This window comes from Schistocerca nitens, chromosome 4 (genome assembly GCF_023898315.1).
Source record: "Schistocerca nitens isolate TAMUIC-IGC-003100 chromosome 4, iqSchNite1.1, whole genome shotgun sequence".
In the NCBI taxonomy this organism is placed as follows: Eukaryota; Metazoa; Arthropoda; class Insecta; order Orthoptera; family Acrididae; genus Schistocerca; species Schistocerca nitens.
In genome coordinates this window covers 941,074,610-941,094,246 of record NC_064617.1, presented here as the reverse complement: position 1 = coordinate 941,094,246, position 19,637 = coordinate 941,074,610, and the positions used below count along the sequence as shown (strand labels likewise).

General features: G+C 38.6%; 1 protein-coding gene across 2 annotated transcripts in view; it reads left to right on the top strand.

The window, feature by feature from the left end:
- Nucleotides 1–19,637, top strand: part of LOC126253577 (methenyltetrahydrofolate synthase domain-containing protein) — a 144,098-nt gene that overhangs the window by 20,182 nt on the left and 104,279 nt on the right. For both annotated transcript variants that reach the window (XM_049955002.1, XM_049955001.1), the window contains one exon: nucleotides 6,296–6,500. In XM_049955002.1, coding sequence (XP_049810959.1) covers nucleotides 6,296–6,500 — 205 coding nt within the window. The remainder of the gene's footprint in view (nucleotides 1–6,295; nucleotides 6,501–19,637) is intronic.

Genomic DNA, 19,637 nt, shown 5'->3' with positions numbered 1-19,637 from the left:
GTTTATTTTATACCCTCCTTTCAAGACACTGTCCATTCTGTTCAACTGCTCTTCCAAGTCCTTTGCTGTCTCTGACAGAATTACAATGTCATCGGCGAACCTCAAAGTTTTTATTTCTTCTCCATGGATTTTAATACCTACTCCGAACTTTTCTTTTGTTTCCTTTATTGCTTGCTCTATATACAGATTGAATAACATCGGGGAGAGGCTACAACCCTGTCTCACTCCCTCCCCAACCACTTCTTTCCTTTCATATCCCTCGACTCCTGTAGCTGCCATCTGGTTTCTTTACAAATTGTAAATAGCCTTTCGCTCCCTGTATTTTACCCCTGCCACCTTTAGAATTTGAAAGAGAGTATCCAGTCAACATTGTCAAAAGTTTTCTCTAAGTCTACAAATGCTAGAAACGTAGGTTTGCCTTTCCTTAATCTTTCTTCTAAGATTAGTCGTAAGGTCAGTATTGCCTCACATGTTCCAACATTTCTACGGAATCCAAACTGATCTTCCTCGAGGTCGGCTTCTACCAGGTTTTCCATTCGTCTGTAAATAATTCGTGTTAGTATTTTGCAGCTGTGACTTATTAAACTGATAGTTCGGTAATTTTCACATCTGTCAACACCTGCATTCTTTGGGATTGGAATTATTATATTCTTCTTGAAGTCTGAGGAAATTTCGCCTGTCTCATACATCTTTCTCACCAGATGGTAGAGATTTTTCAGGACTGGCTCTCCCAAGGCTGTCAGTAGTTCTAATGGAATGTTGTCTACTCCCGGGGCCTTGTTTCGACTTAGGTCTTTCAGTGCTCTGTCAAACTCTTCACGCAGTATCATATCTCCCATTTCATTTTCATCTACATCCTCTTCCATTTCCATAATATTGTCCTCAAGAACATCGCCCCTGTATAGACCCTCTATATACTCCTTCCACCTTTCTGCTTTCCCTTCTTTGCTTAGAACTGGGTTTCCATCTGAGCTTTTGATATTCATGCAAGTGATTTTCTTTTCTCCAAAGGTCTCTCTAACTTTCCTGTAGGCAGTATCTATTTTACCCCTCATGATATAAGCCTCTACATCCTTACATTTGTACTCTAGCCATCCCTGCTCAGCCATTTTGCACTTCCTGTCGATCTCATTTTTGAGATGTTTGTATTCCTTTTTGCCTGCTTCACTCACTGCATTTTTGTATTTTCTCCTTTCATCAATTAAATTCAGTAGCTCTTCTGTTACCCAAGGATTTCTACTAGCCCTTGTCTTTTTACCTACTTGATCCTCTGCTGCCTTCAATATTTCATTCCTCAAAGTTACCCATTCCTCTTCTACTGTATTTCTTTCCCCCATTCCTGTCAATTGTTCCCTTATGCTTTCCCTCAAACTCTCTACAACCTCTGGTTCTTTCAGTTTATCCAGGTCCCATCTCCTTAAATTCCCACCTTTTTGCAGTTTCTTCAGTTTTAATCTACAGTTCATAACCAATAGATTGTGGTCAGAGTCCACATCTGCCCCAGGAAATGTCTTACAATTTAAAATCTGGTTCCTAAATATCTGTCTTGCCATTATATAATCTATCTGAAACCTTCCAGTATTTCCAGGGTTCTTCTATGTATACAACCTTCTTTCATGATTCTTGAACCAAGTGTTAGCTATGATTAAGTTATGCTCTGTGCAGAATTCTACCAGGCGGCTTTCTCTTTCATTTCGTAGCCGCAATCCATATTCACCTACTATGTTTTCATCTCTTCCTTTTCCTACTGTCGAATTCCAGTCACCCATGACTATTAAATTTTCGTCTCCCTTCACCACCTGAATAATTTCTTTTATCTCATCATACGTTTCATCAATTTCTGTTTCATCTGCAGAGCTAGTTGGCATATAAACTTGTACTACTGTAGTAGGCGTGGGCTTCGTGTCTATCTTGGCCACAATAATGGGTTCACTATGCTGTTTGTAGTAGCTTACCCGCACTCTTATTCTTTTATTCATTATTAAACATACTCCTGCATTACCCCTATTTGATTTTGTATTTATAACCCTGAATTCACCTAACCAAAAGTCTTGTTCCTCCTGCCACCAAACTCCCCTAATTCCCACTACATCTAACTTTAACCTATCCATTTCCCTTTTTAAATTTTCTAACTTACCTGCCCTATTATGGGATTTGACATTCCATGCTCCGATCCGTTGAATGCGTTTTCTTTCTCGTGATAATGACGTCCTCTTGAGTAGTCCCCACCCGGAGATCCGAATGGGGGACTATTTTACCTCCGGAATATTTTACCCAAGAGGACGCCATCATCATTTAATCATACAGTAAAGCTGCATGCCCTTGGGAAAAATATCTAATAAGTATGGGAATTAAAGCTCTTGAAAGAAAGCAAACAATTCAGGAGTAAAGATAACTACTTACTGAATAGGAGAGGCATTGAGTTGTTGACAGGCACATAAACGGGACTGAAAACTTTGCCTGGTTTGACTGGTTTCACAGGTGGCCTTGCCACCAGTGGGATAGGATAATTCTGTAATGGGACTGGAGTAGTTTGTTTATATTTTTCCCAGAGACAGTGATTCAACATTTATGTCCACAGGAGATGGGGGGGGAAAATCACTTATCCTTATTCAGTGGGTGTTCATTGAAATGTGCGGCAAGGGCCTCCGGGCGGGTAGACCTGATTGCCTGGTGCAAGTCTTTTGAGGTGACACTGCTTCGGCGACTTGCGCGTCAATGAGGATGAAATGATGATGATGAAGACGACACAAACACCCAGTTCCAGAGCAGAGAAAATCTCCAATCCATCCGGAAATTGAACCTGGCCCCTCCTGGCATGACAAGCCAGCATGCTGTCCACTCAGCTACAGTGGTTGACAGTGGGTGTTTATTTATCATAAGATATTTTGTAGTCAGACAACTTTTTCTCATTACCGTTTTGCATTTCAAACACTTGAGTACACTCCTAACTAATATAATAACAATAGTTCACTAACTTTGAGCTACTTATACAACCCTTTCTTGGTGTTGTGTATCAAATTTGGCCACTGTGATATGTTATATTAATAAGATACAAAAATGGCCCTCTTTTTTTTTATTTTTTTAATATTTTTTTTTATTTTTTATTTTTTTTTTGGGAAGCACAGAAACACTTTGGCATGATATTTTTCACTGTTAGAAACTGCTCCTCATTTTTTAAGTATGGTATGGCACATTTTCTTCTATTACCTAAATAGGAATTTAAAAATTTGATTCTTTGCTTCCTTTATTCAACACTTTACAGAAAAAAAGTTGGTACTGCTGTTTGGATTTCTCTTCTAGGAATCCATGTTGTGATTTGCCAAGCAAGCTGTATTTACTGAAGAAAGATTCCATCTCAACAACAATTACTCTATCAAGTAATTTAGAAAGTGTGAGGCCTTTGAAACTGGCCTGTAATTGATTATGAAGGTGATTGATTCCATTTTATTCGCTGGCTGTTGTTCAGTGATTTAAGAGGTCAGGAAAAATCCTCTTGGCAGCTGAACTGCACTGCCCACTTTCAAACTGTTGCTGTGTCATCCTTTTAATCTTCAGTAACTTCCACATCAGTTACACATTTCCTTTGTTCATTTTTCAGCAGTTTTCACGAATAATAGTATGCTACTCAACACAAATATCATTTAAAAGCTTACAAACTCACATATAACTTTGATTTCCTGACTCCTGAGAAAGACTGTGTAGGGTTAGAGTGGCTGTCAGTAGCATCAGCTGATGTTTGGCATCAGTTTAGATCTAGACTGTGGTGTGTTCATAAAATTATACAGGGTGAGCACAAAGTCGTGACCTGATTATAACAATTTATTACAGAATAACTGTTTGACATAATAATTTACATTTGATGCCGTTACGTAGGTTAGTGTTACTAGTTATTTATTAAGACCACTTACATTAGTAGACCTCAACATGTGCTCCCTTGGTAGCTCGGAGAATGTCGAGACAGTATTCCAGTTCCCGCCAGGTGTTTTGTAACATGTGTTCTGTCACAGTACCCACAGCAGCTTATATCCTAGCCTTCAGTTCGTTAACATCAGCAACTGGTGTGACGAAGACTCTGTCCTTCATATAGCCCCAGAAAAAAAAAGTCAAGGGGTGTCATGTCTGGAGAGTGGGATGGCCAGGGTGTTGGACCGTTCTTTCCAATCCACTGATCTGGAAATGTTTCATCCAGGAAATCACGCACTATCAAAGGCCAGTGGGGCAGGGTGCTCCATCTTGCTGGAAAACTATCCATGGTTGATATTCTTCTAACTGTGGGGCAATGGCCTGTTGCAAAACATCTAAGTAAATGTTAGTGGTAATGGATTTTTCCGCAAAGAAAAATGGTCCAAAAACCTTGTTATGCGTGAGGCCGCAGAAACATTCAATTTTGCGCTGTCTCACTGTAACTGTACAGCAGCATGTGGAGACTCTGAACCCCATATATGGACATTATGCCTATTTACCATTCCACTGACATGAAAGGTGAATTCATCAGTAAAGCATATGTGATTTAATTGTTAGCGCCATCAATCCTGTTGAGAATCTCAGTTGCAAATTCAGCATGTGTCAGCAAATCATTCAGTTGCAAGGCCTGCAAGATTTGCACTTTGTAAGCATGCAACGTAAGCCTTTCATGAAGAATCTTCACCACACTTGCTTGCGGTATTTGAAGTTCACGTGATGCTTGATGAGTTGATTTAGACGGACTCCATTGAAACGATTGCCGAACACGATCAACAGTTGCATCACTCACACAAGGCCTGCCACTTTGAGGACAATCTTCAATGCTGCCTGTTTCATTAAACATTGCATACCATCACTTTATTGATTTAACGTCAGGAGGGCTGCTTCCATAAGAAGCCCAAAATTTACACTGGGCACTGATGGGCGATTTCTTTTCGTGAAACGAAAGCAGACATTGCGCTTTCTCCTGCCGTGACACCATTTCGCCAGCAACTAACGTGACCTAACAGACTGCGTCGATGTTGTATAGCACAAGCGCCATATCTATTGGTCACAACTACTAGTAACGCTAACCTTCTAATGACATCAAATGTAACTTATTATGTCAAATGGTTATTCTGTTAAAAAATTTTATAATCAGGGCAAGACTTTGTGCTCACCCTGTATATCATGAGTATTGGTTTCTCATGGCAATACACCACCATCTTCTTGGGGAGGCAGGTTGGAGGGGGATCAGATGAAATTATTGAAACTTAAACCTGGAGTTCAATACTCTGTATCAATCGCCACTAATTTTACTGGACTTTTATGACTTTAGTTATATACCCAGAATGAAACGACAGTCTCCTTGGTAAGCAACATACTGATTATGTGAGCACCAGTGCTCAGACACATGCTTTTGACACATTGTGTCTCAAAAGTCAGATTTGGATTCAGTGGTTTTTGACTTTAAAAAAGCTTCGGATTTTGTACTACATCAAAATCTGTCAGGGAAATTATTGTAATGTGTAATATTGATCTAGGTTTTTGACTTAATTGAAAACATCCTGACAGCCAGAATGTAACATATTGTCATGAATGAAGAGTCACTACAGATGCTAAAGTAATTTAATTGTGCCCCAACAATGTATGATAGGATTGTGCATAATATGTTAATAAATTTTTCGGATAATATTATTTGCAATCTTGGCACACTTCAAATGTGACACATTTATCAAAATGGAGGGTATATTCTGTAAAAATCATAATACTATGAAGTCTGGTCTTGGAAATGTATCCAAGTGATGCAAACAAGTATAAATACACAGTAGTAGGCTTTAAAAACTCAAAATCCAGTAGTTTTTGGCATCAGGGTTAACCATTTAATTCAAATACTTTGGAAATATTTTGTGGCTTTACTTAGTGGAACAATCACATACATTCAATCATAGATTACGCAAATAGCAAGATGGATTTCTTTTGGTAGAATACTGGAAAAAAGTTTGCCTGTAGAACATCTTTAGAAATACTTCCCTAGTGTTCAAGATCCAGTTGAACTCTTCAGGCACTGATAACATAGGGAGGTCAGGAGGTGTTTTGCAAGGTAATAATGATGAACTAGTTAGCATACAAACAATAAACGTGAAATTGTGGTTAAAGGATTTTGGGACAACTACCATGCCATGAACCAAAGGTGTGAAATGTTTAATCCCTTTTTTAATGTGGTTTTTGTATTTTATTGTATATTTCTCATTTAAATAATTTAAATATTCTCATCTTATTTAAATTACTGTCATTAGTTTCTCATCTGTATGATAAGTTTTATTTTATTTTTCGTTTTGCCCCACAGGCAGGAAAAACTGTGTTAGTGCCAATACCACGTTTACGTAATGGATTATTAAAACAAATACAGTTGCCAGTGGGTGCATCAAATAAAGATTGTAGAGTTGGAGCATCTCGAAAAGGACTTGAGCTTTATGGAAAACCCATTGGATTGGATGCCAAGATCAAAGTTGATTTAGTTATTATTGGCTCTGTTGCAGTTTCGAAAGAAGGTATGTTAATGTTACTGAGTTTTATAAGTGCTTTTGTTAGGTTTTCATTAGACTAGTATCATTGGCAACTTGCATTTCTGCATATATTCGACGTACTCATATTGCTTAATGCACGAAATGGAGGTGACAGGGAACTGAGCCAGAAAAGGATCTAATCCATATTCCGGAAATAATGGCTAGTGGCCTGCTGGTGTATGGTGTTTAGTCAGTTTTCCACATTTGTTTAGGCAAATACTCGGCTGTTTCTTTCTCTACACCTCTGAAACACAACATACAAATAGTGAAATACAAACACACGCAGGATGTAGCTTGTGCTTTCACAGACAACCGGCACACAGAACTTTCCTCAAATAGGGTAACTAACAATTGGACAACAGCAAGTGCATCCTACGAACTATTTTAATGTAAGTGCCAGCTCATGGATTGACAACTGCCAATCATTAGCATTTCTTGGTATGTAAGGGGCAAATTCATTTATTAATTTTTCATCTGTTGACCACCTTTACAGTGATACTGGACATCTCAGGGTATAAATTAACAAATCATTTTATGAAACTTCCTGGCAGATTAAAACTGTGTGTCCGACCGAGACTCGAACTCGGGACCTTTGCCTTTCACAGGCAAGTGCTCTACCATCTGAGCTACCGAAGCACGACTCACGCCCGGTCTCACAGCTTCACTTCTGCCAGTATCTCGTCTCCTACCTTCCAAACTTTACAGAAGCTCTCCTGCGAACCATGCAGAACTAGCACTCCTGAAAGAAAGGATATTGCGGAGACATGGCTTAGCCACAGATGGTAGAGCACTTGCCCGCGAAAGGCAAAGGTCCCGAGTTCGAGTCTCGGTCGGGCACACAGTTTTAATCTGCCAGGAAGTTTCATATCAGCGCACACTCCACTGCAGAATGAAAATCTCATTCTGGAAATCATTTTATATTTATGGAAGACACTTCTAACAGAAACATGTAATAGTTTCACGTTTACACTTACTACAAGCAGTTTTCTAGCTTTAGACAAATTTCAAGTTTCAGGTAAAGTTTACAATGCACCGTTGCATACTTCTGTATATTATATTTACAATTTATTATTTTGTAGCAAATAAATTACCAAGGGAATAATTGCCTTTTATTCCACTCTGTCATTTAAGTATCATGGAAACCGTGTGAACTGGTGCTAAAAATCCCTTACATTTTAACAAGCCAAGATCAGGTGACTTCTTAATTTTTATTTGAAAGAAGACCATATTTTTGTGTTCTTGATCAGCGTGGAAATTTATCATTAAATATGAATCTAGCAATTTCAGGTTACTTTTTGCTTAACTTAAGCATTTTTTGTCTGTGCGTAACAGTTTTCTATAAATTTAATGCTGTATTGTTAACATCTTCATTCAGCAAAGCAAGAAAGTTTACTCTTAAAAACATATTTATTCCATAGCTGTATAGTCAGTATTTGAAATTATTTAAATTTATTTCTGCAGAACTACTTACATGATAGATTTCTAATGTAATTAATAGCCTTCTTCTGCAGTTTCTGTAGCAGGAAACCAGCTTTTCTATGCCCTCTTTGTTTAGTTATTTCGCAACAATACAGGTTTTTCTTTGTTGAAAAACAATAGTTTATTAAAAGTCTACACAGCAAAGCTTAACAATGACAAAACACTTTCATTGTGCCAAAGAGCATGTAACAGTCTGTTTTCACGTCTTACTCTTAAAAAAAAAACTATTATAGCTGTTGCCGACTGCCCTTTCGTTAATTGTTGCTTTTATAAAAATTGTTTTTGCTCCTTCTGGTTTATTTAATTATTTTTAATTATTATTGGCGTAACAACGCATATATGGAAAGAGTGACGTGAAATTCTTTTAACGATGCTGTGCTTTTAATTGCTTTATCATCGTTACCTTTTTTTAGCAAAATAAAATGATGGAAGTATTATTGTTCTGAATCTGGCCTACAATTTAAAGAACGATTTTTTAGTAACTGCAACTCATGCTAAGTATCAATATATCTTTCCTACTTCATAATTATTCAAAGTTGAAATTAATGTCCTATGATCACTGATGTTACAGTTCGTACGATCGTTCACCAATACAAGTTTGCAGTGGATTTTATTTCTTACTAAAATGCTATTTCATACCACGGCTAGCCCAAGAACATGAGACTCTCATTAAAGAAAATTACGTATTCACTATAAAATTTAGCCAGATCAGAACGGAGCACAGCAAGTTTCCTATCAGATTCTTTAGGTACATAAAATTATTTGCACTGAAAATTATATCCTATCAGCAGCCCGCGTCAACCTGCAACACATCATAAAATCTGCTGATCTTCACTGCCAACCTGGGAGCTAAAAGAAATAATATTATTTTTTACTATTATTTTACGCTTCCCTGCGGTATACTCGACTATATTGTAAGTCGTTTAAATACGCCGCGGCAGCGGCTCTTCTTTCTCCACACAGCTCAGCTCCACAGATAATATTTTTATATGGCTGAAAAATATCTTAACAGGATGGGATAATAGGCAGGCACACTTTAACATTTAAGTAATACAAGTTTTCATTTAAACAACTCTATTTAAACATTTAAATATCTTAATAATTACAGACCTGTGTACATTCACGCGCAATGGCGTCCAATTCACAATCTCGACAAAAGAATGCTACCTTCGCGCTCTCTACGACAATAACAGGAGATCTTTCTCTCACAGCTTTCAGATTAAGAAGAACAGAGACATTGCTTTACATCATGCCTTATATACAAATGCATTTGGTGATCTTTGTACAACATTTATCTTCTGTGTCGGTCTTATTACTCGCCGACACAGACGTTCTCAAAAATAAAAAATAAAGAAAATAATACATAATTTTACATAATGACACAATATGACACATCTAATATTTTAATTATTACATAATATATTGTCTTTGTTTATTACAAGACGTTACACTGCCCCCTGGCAGCATTTGACTAACGATGAAAATGTTCGGCAATATGCTGCCACTAACGTCTGTCTTGTTTATGGTTTATTACTTTGGTTGGAACATTCACTTTACACTACTCAGTTCTTTTACACTGTAGGTTTAATTACACTTCGTATACTGTTCTTACACTTTGCGAGGTGACCGTCAACCTAGTCCCAGGGTCATTACATTTATTTGGCTCCCCCATTCGGGCTACGTGCGATCAGAAAACCTGGGAAAACTGCGCCGGAGCCATGGTCATCTCACGAAAAGTTTAGACTCTATTCAATGTCCACATATAACAAAGGCTATTTGTGATAGCATGCTACACTTTTAGTCTCTTTGTTATCAATATACTACTTGTATTCTGGATTGTTATGAAAGTCACTTATTACACATTTTTACAATAGTATAATGAACCGTCTTTGCACTTACTCGCGACAGTTGGTTTAAAATGTCTAGCATTCGTGCGAGTATCTTTCATTAACATGACGCAAACATATTAGATCGATACATCACTAAATCCATGAATATTGTGAGTTCGTGTTGGATAACAACAAAAAAAATGTTTATCACGTCATTGCGTGTCCATTAAACACCATTCATGTTAGCACATTATACATATAGTTAATAGTTCATTTGAATGACAACAATGTGGTCTGGAGCTGGCGGCGCGAAGCAATTGTTGAGTAGCGTCGTCTGGAACGCCGCGTACCGACGGCCGCTGGGTTCGACGACCGGCTCTCAATAACAGTGAGGTCGTGCTAGCGTGGCGCCCAAGCAGTCGCGGACCGCGCTGAACCATTCGCTGTTGTCGGCGAGTGGCAGTGGTTTACCGCAACCGGCTGGATGGCGGCACGGCACTCGTCTCTGCTTCTCCGCATGGCTCCCCGTCGTGGCGCATGAAACAAACATTCCACAACGGTGTACTGTCTTTAAGGACACAGATTACTAGCTGTGGAAGAAGAGGCAATTTGTTAAAAGCGTTTATTGTTCAGTAAGCCGTCGCTTCACTGGTATGCACAGGATGTTTTGGCGTGATAACAGGTTTTTTGTGGCATCGTGACACTGGTATTCAGAGTTCGTCACACGCACATTGTACTACACGTTTTCACTCACTTCCACGGTTGATGCACTGCCAGAGCGTCTTTCAACACGCGAAAATGGTTCGTTACACTCATAGTACATGTCTCCGTTGAGCGATGTTTGTGTAAATCGTCTCCGAACGGATCAATAACTACTGTTTTTATACACTGTCTATTGTTCGTTGAGCGCTGCACTAGGACAGTCTATCACTCAACACTAGATTTATCGACGTATATATTGGTGCAGATACAACAGTCATTTTCTGTCCCTACTACACACAATATTCCGTCCTGTCCTTAAGTGTTTATGCACACAGTTTATTTTTTAACACCTTTTAACTGTTCTTTGCATAGTCACTCTGATTTACATAGCATTTATTTGTTTTCACTTTATCACACCATACTCTTCATATTGTTGCTAGGCGTATTTGGCCCTTTTGTAAATTTTTTTTTTTTTTTTTTTATACATATTTTTTTTTTTCTTAGTGTAGCTTGCCTGATTATCACCCATCTATCAAACAGATTTTACCATGTGCATGACAGCTTGACTCGGGCATATTGTTCAATAAATACTTCGTTCAGCAATAACATCATTTTTAATGATTTTTCCTATATGACTACAGTGTAGGTTCTGCATTGTCTGACTTAACTCGCGTATCGCGTAATGAATATTCAAGGTCGTGTACCACGTACACAGGCTTCAATTGAAGCATTACTACATACAGAACGGAGTTTCCACGGAACGGGCTCGTTTTTAATTAGGTTCTGCTCCAGTGTCGTTCTCAAATCACTACTGGCAGCCAACATCACATTACATCATTGTTGCATATTGCAAAGTCAATGTCTGGCTAGTAAAGACTCTCTCTCTCAGGGTTTCTTATCCTAATACAATTACAGCAATTCCCTTACTCTATAAGATTGCATCATTAATTGCACTTACACACTACACATAGAAAATGGTTCAAGAAATTAATCCTTTATACAACAAGAAAATTGTTCCTTTTTTAATAAGCACATAATATCTTAATGACTAATTGTCTGTAAACAAAATCTGTCCTGTGTAAGCTATTGCTCACTTTCTGATTCCACTTCCTCCCAACTTCATTACACACAAATTTCTTTCTAAATACTAACACACTTATATTCTAAAACACAATTAAAATCTTTTTACACCTATTACTCTTTATATATTATGTGTCACTGAATAAATAACTTCACGTCTTCTGAATCTCTTTAGCTACGAATTCCCTCCTCGACCAAGGGATGGAGTAGGTTGCGCGACAGTATGTATTATGGGGTATCACCTCTATGTGATAGTGGTACCCTTTGACTATTCCTGGACGGTCGGTAAATACCATAGTATATTCCGATAGCAGCTGCGTCAACTGTTGCTTTTGCGTATCATTTAAACCTTCCGATTCGTGCACTTTAGTCTGAAATGCCTCAACATTTGTTTCGAAATTTTGATCCTCTAAATTCGGGTAATAGAGGTCTGTTGCATGTGAAAAATCATCGATGTGTAGTACCCAAGGGTTCCTACCTTTGATATCGATTCGATTACAGTACGGCACAAGTACCTCCTTCGATTTCATCATAGATAATTCAATCCTTCTACCCCTATTAATTATGCTTAGTTTCCCCACGGAGAGGTCGATCAATGCGTCCCTCTCACGGAGAAAATCTACTCCCAGAATGCAGGCCACCTTCAATCCTTTAACCACGAGGAACGAGCTCATTATGGCTTCGCCCTCCTTATAAATCTCCACCTGCACCTGGTACTTAACTGATTGGCTCTGTGCACTAATGGCTCCAGACACCTTACAATTATTAACCGGGAAGGTCGGAATACTATGTCCCTTTCCCAGTGCTTTAAATAGCTCCATACTCATCACACTTACTGAGGCACCTGTGTCGATAATTATGTTTACTGCAACATCATTGATTCTAGCTTCAATAATAGCTTGCACATTTTCGTTATTATCCTTCTTACATTCGTGCGATTCGTTCAGCAGATCTTTATCCATACTGACACCTTCGTTGTATCGCAGCATGCGTATCCCAGGTCTACTACTGTTATTACTCGAGTTGCTCTCACTCCATCCCTCGGCCGTCGATGGAGAGCATATCGAGGCCGATTCTAGTTTGTTGGATTAGTTACTTGGGAGGTACTTGGACGGCTATTGTCCGCGACCTCCACTATATGTACGTTCTGATCTGTAGGCCGCCACGGCTGCGCAATAGGCGCGTTTTGCGGTGGTGGTCTATTGTTGTCATACCGGTCACTAGCCTGTCGCTCTGGGCTTCTACACTGATTCTGTTGCCAATTTCGATTACTATCATTATAATTACTCTGCCACTGACCTCGCGCATTTTTCCAGCGGTTGGTCCCTGACATTCCGGATTCGTATCTGTCGTCAAATCGACGCTTTTTGTTATAATTTGGTTGTCCATACCCGTTTTGGCCTCTACCGTTACTACCATTTTGCGATTGTTCTTGTCGCTTGCTACCACCCCCACCATTTCTATGGTTGTGGTTCTGTGCACTACTGTTTCTGTCGTGATTACATCCTGACCCATTATTCCGCAAATGGTCGCACGCCGATTTTACATCTTCCTGTATCAAATCTATGGAATCTAGGACCGACAGGAAGTTTTCCATGTCGCTTTCTGGTACATGTATTAACTTCTCCTTGATCTGAATTGGTAAATGGGATTTGAGTAGTCTTATTATGTCTCTCGGTGATATAGGCTCGTCCCAGTAGCGTGTTTTGTTTATATATTTTTCAAAGTACCGCCTCAAATTCCCAAGACGGGGTGAGTACGGTTCGGGATTATATACCTCTTTTCTCAGTCGCTCTTGTATACACGGCGACCAATATTTCGATAAAAATGCCCTTTCAAACTGTTCGTATGTCTTGCAGCTGTCTGCTACTTCTGTAGCCCACAGTGCTGCGTCACCCTGAATGTACGACATTACGTATTGTATTTTCTGTGTTTCGTTCCATACACTGGGTAAGATATTTTTAAAGCTTTTTATAAATACCACTGGGTGTACTGATTTCCTTTCAGTAGTAAATGTTTGAAATTGTCTATTTTTAATTAAACTTTCTTCCACTAATATTTTTGAACTACATGGGTTCGCTGCTGGGACATATGCTGTGTGCTCCGAACCGGAGCTACAGCTCTTCGCATTATCGACTACAGATTCCCCATTGTTGTATCGCATATAAGTTTGTGCGTTGCCAAAACCATGGGCTGTTGGCGACAGAGGTTCCTGTTCCACTTGTTTCCTGCTTTGTGCTAAACCCTTCTCCAGATCGGATATCCGTTTGTTAACATTCACTTGCCACTGCGGAATATCCTCACTGAGTATTTGTTTAATGGTTTGCACATCGTTCTGTACCTGACTATTTACGGCGGTACTGAACGATTCTGAATCTCTATTTGCTATTGCTGCTTCTACTTTAGAATTAATATTCGTGTCAATCTCAGTCTCCTTCACTTCTAGCCATGAGTTAAATTCTGTTTCAATTTTATTTGCCTGTTCATTCCACTTCTGCTCTACAAGCTGTGTGGAATCTATTTCTAGCTTTTCTACTCTGTTGGCTAAGACACCTATTTCATCTACCATGTTAGTGTTTGCTACTTGCAGGTGGGTGACCTGTTCAGTCAGCTCCTGCACGGCCTTAGGTATCGACTCGTAATTCTTTTTCATATCTGCTATCTCTTTTTTCATATTTTCTAACGATTGCACAAGTTGCTGGTCTCGCTCAGCTAGCTGTTCAAGTAAATTTTCTCTTAATTGTCGATCTCGTTCAGCTTGCTGGGCAAGTAAATTTTCTTCTAGCCTGCGATCTCGCTCAACTTGCTGTTGCGCAAATTTTGCCTGGTAATTTAGCACACGCTCTAATATAGCCTGAATTGAATACCCACCAGGCAGATTACCACTCTCTGGTTCCTGCTTTTCTGGTGGTGGTACAATTTCTTTATCTACATCGACTTGATGACTAGTGGGCGGTGGCACTACTTCCTGTGGCCCTGCCCCCACATTTTCGCCTGTTATATCTTCAAAGAGAGTACTAGTACTACTTGAGGTACCTGGTTCCACATTTCCTTCACTAGCTAATTGTTGTTCTTCAGTATCCATATTGCTTGGACGTTGACTACGCAACTTAACCATATTCCTAAATTGCTTACTAAAACACAAAATCTAACAGTTTTTCCCCTTGCACACAAAATACATCACTTTATATACACTACACTGCACACTAAAAATTACTATCTACATCAACTTTGTCCTGTCACAAATACTAACATCAAACTACGTACAGTATGCACACCACTAGCGATATGAGATTACTTCACTGGAGCTCAACTTCTACAAACAGGACAACTACACTGTAGTCTTACCTTTAGTTTCTATTATCTCGGGGTCCGGCTGCCCCCGGATTACGTGGTCGTTAGAGCTTCTCAGTACAATCAGGATCGTCTTCTCAAACTCGCTTGCAGTAGTACGTTTTGTCATGTAAGAGTGTTTGAACATTCATTAATACATAGCATAGATCATGATATACATACATTTAACACTAAATACATATACATATACACCTACATAACAATAGACACTGAAAGAAAATACATAAAATTTTATAATCGTGGCCACTGCAAATTCGGGCCCCACGTTGGGCGCCAGTTTCACGTCTTACTCTTAAAAAAAAAACTATTATAGCTGTTGCCGACTGCCCTTTCGTTAATTGTTGCTTTTATAAAAATTGTTTTTGCTCCTTCTGGTTTATTTAATTATTTTTAATTATTATTGGCGTAACAACGCATATATGGAAAGAGTGACGTGAAATTCTTTTAACAATGCTGTGCTTTTAATTGCTTTATCATCGTTACCTTTTTTTAGCAAAATAAAATGATGGAAGTATTATTGTTCTGAATCTGGCCTACAATTTAAAGAACGATTTTTTAGTAACTGCAACTCATGCTAAGTATCAATATATCTTTCCTACTTCATAATTATTCAAAGTTGAAATTAATGTCCTATGATCACTGATGTTACAGTTCGTACGATCGTTCACCAATACAAGTTTGCAGTGGATTTTATTTCTTACTAAAATGCTATTTCATACCACGGCTAGCCCAAGAACATGAGACTCTCATTAAAGAAAATTACGTATTCACTATAAAATTTAGCCAGATCAGAACGGAGCACAGCAAGTTTCCTATCAGATTCTTTAGGTACATAAAATTATTTGCACTGAAAATTATATCCTATCAGCAGCCCGCGTCAACCTGCAACACATCATAAAATCTGCTGATCTTCACTGCCAACCTGGGAGCTAAAAGAAATAATATTATTTTTTACTATTATTTTACGCTTCCCTGCGGTATACTCGACTATATTGTAAGTCGTTTAAATACGCCGCGGCAGCGGCTCTTCTTTCTCCACACAGCTCAGCTCCACAGATAATATTTTTATATGGCTGAAAAATATCTTAACAGGATGGGATAATAGGCAGGCACACTTTAACATTTAAGTAATACAAGTTTTCATTTAAACAACTCTATTTAAACATTTAAATATCTTAATAATTACAGACCTGTGTACATTCACGCGCAATGGCGTCCAATTCACAATCTCGACAAAAGAATGCTACCTTCGCGCTCTCTACGACAATAACAGGAGATCTTTCTCTCACAGCTTTCAGATTAAGAAGAACAGAGACATTGCTTTACATCATGCCTTATATACAAATTCATTTGGTGATCTTTGTACAACATTTATCTTCTGTGTCGGTCTTATTACTCGCCGACACAGACGTTCTCAAAAATAAAAAATAAAGAAAATAATACATAATTTTACATAATGACACAATATGACACATCTAATATTTTAATTATTACATAATATATTGTCTTTGTTTATTACAAGACGTTACACTGTGTCTGATAAGACAGAGACATTTAAGTGTCATCTAAGTTGTTAAGTAAAAATGTTCACAACACAAAACTGTAACACTCTTCGTAGAAAGATGCTGCTAGTGAAGACAGCCACTGTTGAACACTGTTTTTTGCCTTGTCATTGCTGTGAAAGCACTTTCCTCCAGAATCATGTTTCAAGTTCCAGAACAAGTAGTAGACAGAAGGTGTGAGATTGGGGCTGTACAGCAGGCAAATGAACTGCTCTCAGTTGAATTGTTGAATAAGGTTTTGAGTGGCACCAGCAGACAGGGGACTTGCACTGTCTTGAAGCAACACAATGCCTTGACTGAGCATTATACGGCTTTTGTTTTGAACTGCATACCGAACTTTTCTCAGTGTTTCTCTGTACTGTACTACATTGACACTTTCACCTCTGGGAAGGGATTCAGCAAGCAAAAAATGATGCAAAAAACACTGTCTCTTTTCACTAGTGCCATCTTTGTATGAAAAGGGCATAGAAAATTTGATTTCTCACTATAACTTATGTCTGAACTATGGTGACAACTATGTAGAAAAATAGTTTAAGAAATGCTCTTTCTTGTAAAAATAAATTTTGGATTGAAGAAAGGAGGGTCTTTTTTTCCAAATCAGTACCTACTTTCTGGACATTGGCTTACATGCCTTAATTCCTTTGACCCCTATGGGGTCACAGGACACCCAAGAGAACTCGCCATGCATCTCTGTCTTTGGCCATTTCTCTCAGTTCCATCCAGGTCTTGCCAACTCTCCTTGCTTCCCCTTCCACCATCCTCCTCTATGTACCTCTACTTTCTATCATGTATCTGTTCCTCTATAGGTGTCTTGTTTGTTTTTCTCCAGATATCTTCATTATTTATTTTTTCTGGCCACCAGATATTCATGATGCACCGGAGACACTTATTTATGAAGCTCTGTAATTACGATGTTATCTTTGTTTCTGGGAGAACAGACAATGCATTTGTATTGAAAATATGAATTTTGGTTTTGCATGTGATGTTTCTGTTTCTCCATATTGGGTACAGTTATATGAAGGCAGCATTTGCCTTCTTCATGCAGTTCTTCACATCTTCTCTGGCACCACCATCTTCTATCAACACATTACCCAGATACAGGAATGAATTGACAATCTCCACTTGCTGCTCCTCTAAAAGCAGCAGCACTTCCATTTTACAAGAATTTATTCTTATTTCCTTTGTTTTACTTTTGTTAACTTGGGCCCAGCAACCTCTTTTTCTTTTTGCATTGAGTTTAATTTATCTTTCTTATCTGTCAGCCTTTGAGATAATAAAACAGTGTTGTTAGCTGAGTGGTCAGCATGACGAAATGTCATACCTAATGGCCCGTGTTTGATTCTCGGTTGGGTTGGAGATTTTCTCCACTCAGGGATTGGGTGTTGTGTTGTCCTTATCATCATTTCATCCCCATCGACACGCAAGTTGCTGACGTGGCGTCAACTCGAAAGACTTGCACCAGGCGAACGGTCTACCCGATGGGAGGCCCTAGCCACATGGTATTTCCATCTGTCAGCCTTTGAGCTAGTAAAACAATGTTGTTTGTGAATTCCAAATCATCCAGATGTCCATGGATCACCCATTGGATTCCTCATCTCTTGTCCGCTCTGGCTCTTCTCATGACTGAGTCAAGGACAAATAGGAAGAGAGTTGATGAGAAAGTACTAACCTGCTGGGCTCTGGCTATTATCTCTGTTGGATCTGTCAGATTTCCCTTGTGGAATACACAACATTTGTAGCCATCATACAGATCTTTCGCGATGTTTAGAGTCTTCTGTGGTATACCATACTTCGGTGACACCTGCCATAAAACTTGATCTTTCACAGAATTGAAGGCCTTTTGAAAACCAATGAATGCCAAGTACATTGTTGCTTTGACTCTTTGCTTTGCTCTAATATTAATAAGATCAACATGACTGCTTTGTGACTGAAAACCAACTTATTCTTTATGCAGTCAATTTTCAATTCAATCTTTAATCCTATTTAAAATAATTCTGGCGAGGACCTCACTGGGTGCTGACGGCCAGTTGTTACAATTAAAAAAAAAACTTTACCACTCTGCACTCCTGGTGATTTCCCTTCAAGCCAAATATGTTTTAGCTAGGGATGGAGCATTTCAACAACACTTTTTAATATCGGCTTTTCACAGTTCCGGTGCTGTGTTGTCTGGTCTGGAGCCTTTACATTTTTTAGATTCCTCAAAGCACTTCTAATTTCACCCATTGTGGGACACTGCAGATTTTTATCTTGATCTGCTTCAACTTCCTTTGAAACATCACTCACATGTTCCTCTTGGTTGTCTTTATGATTTAACAGCTCCTTGAAATACTCCACCCATCTCTGTAGCTATGCCTGTTGCTTTGTAATCATCATCCGATCCTTGCACTTAACTGGCCATCATGTCTAAAGTTCTTCATTGAGAGTTGTTTGGTGGTATTGTACAGCTCCTTTATATTTCCCTGTATTGCTGCCTCTGCTGATAATTGTGTTAATATAAACACTGCAAATGACAATAAAGAATCACCAGCATTTATTGATTCAATTAAAAAGTCTGGTTTTAAACTAAATTTTTCGGAATTCACCAGAGAAAATATTCACTCAGCAACATGCATTGACAAAATTGTAACAAATTACTACTTTGATAATGTACATAAATTCTGTCTAGACTTAGGACTTTCTGGTCACTCAGCCTCATTTGTCTCACTGCCAAAAACTGATAAACATAATATAAGAAAAACACATATCAAAAGAAGTTTCAGTGAAACAAATATTGAAATATTCTGTGAGAAACTAAGTAAAGTTAAGTGGTGTTTCGTGGATGGTGATTCAACAAATGATAACTTTAGTACATTCTTAAACACTTTTCTTGAAGTATTTAATGAAGCTTTTCCACCAAGATCGTATTGCAACAAAACGTCACTAGGGGTAAAATAGATACAGCCTACAGGAAGATTAAAGAGACCTTTGGAGAAAAGAGAGCCACTTGTATGAATATCAAGAGCTCAGATGGAAACCCAGTTCTAAGCAAAGAGGGGAAAGCAGAAAGGTGGAAGGAGTGTATAGAGGGTCTATACAAGGGCGATGTACTTGAGGACAATATTATGGAAATGGAAGAG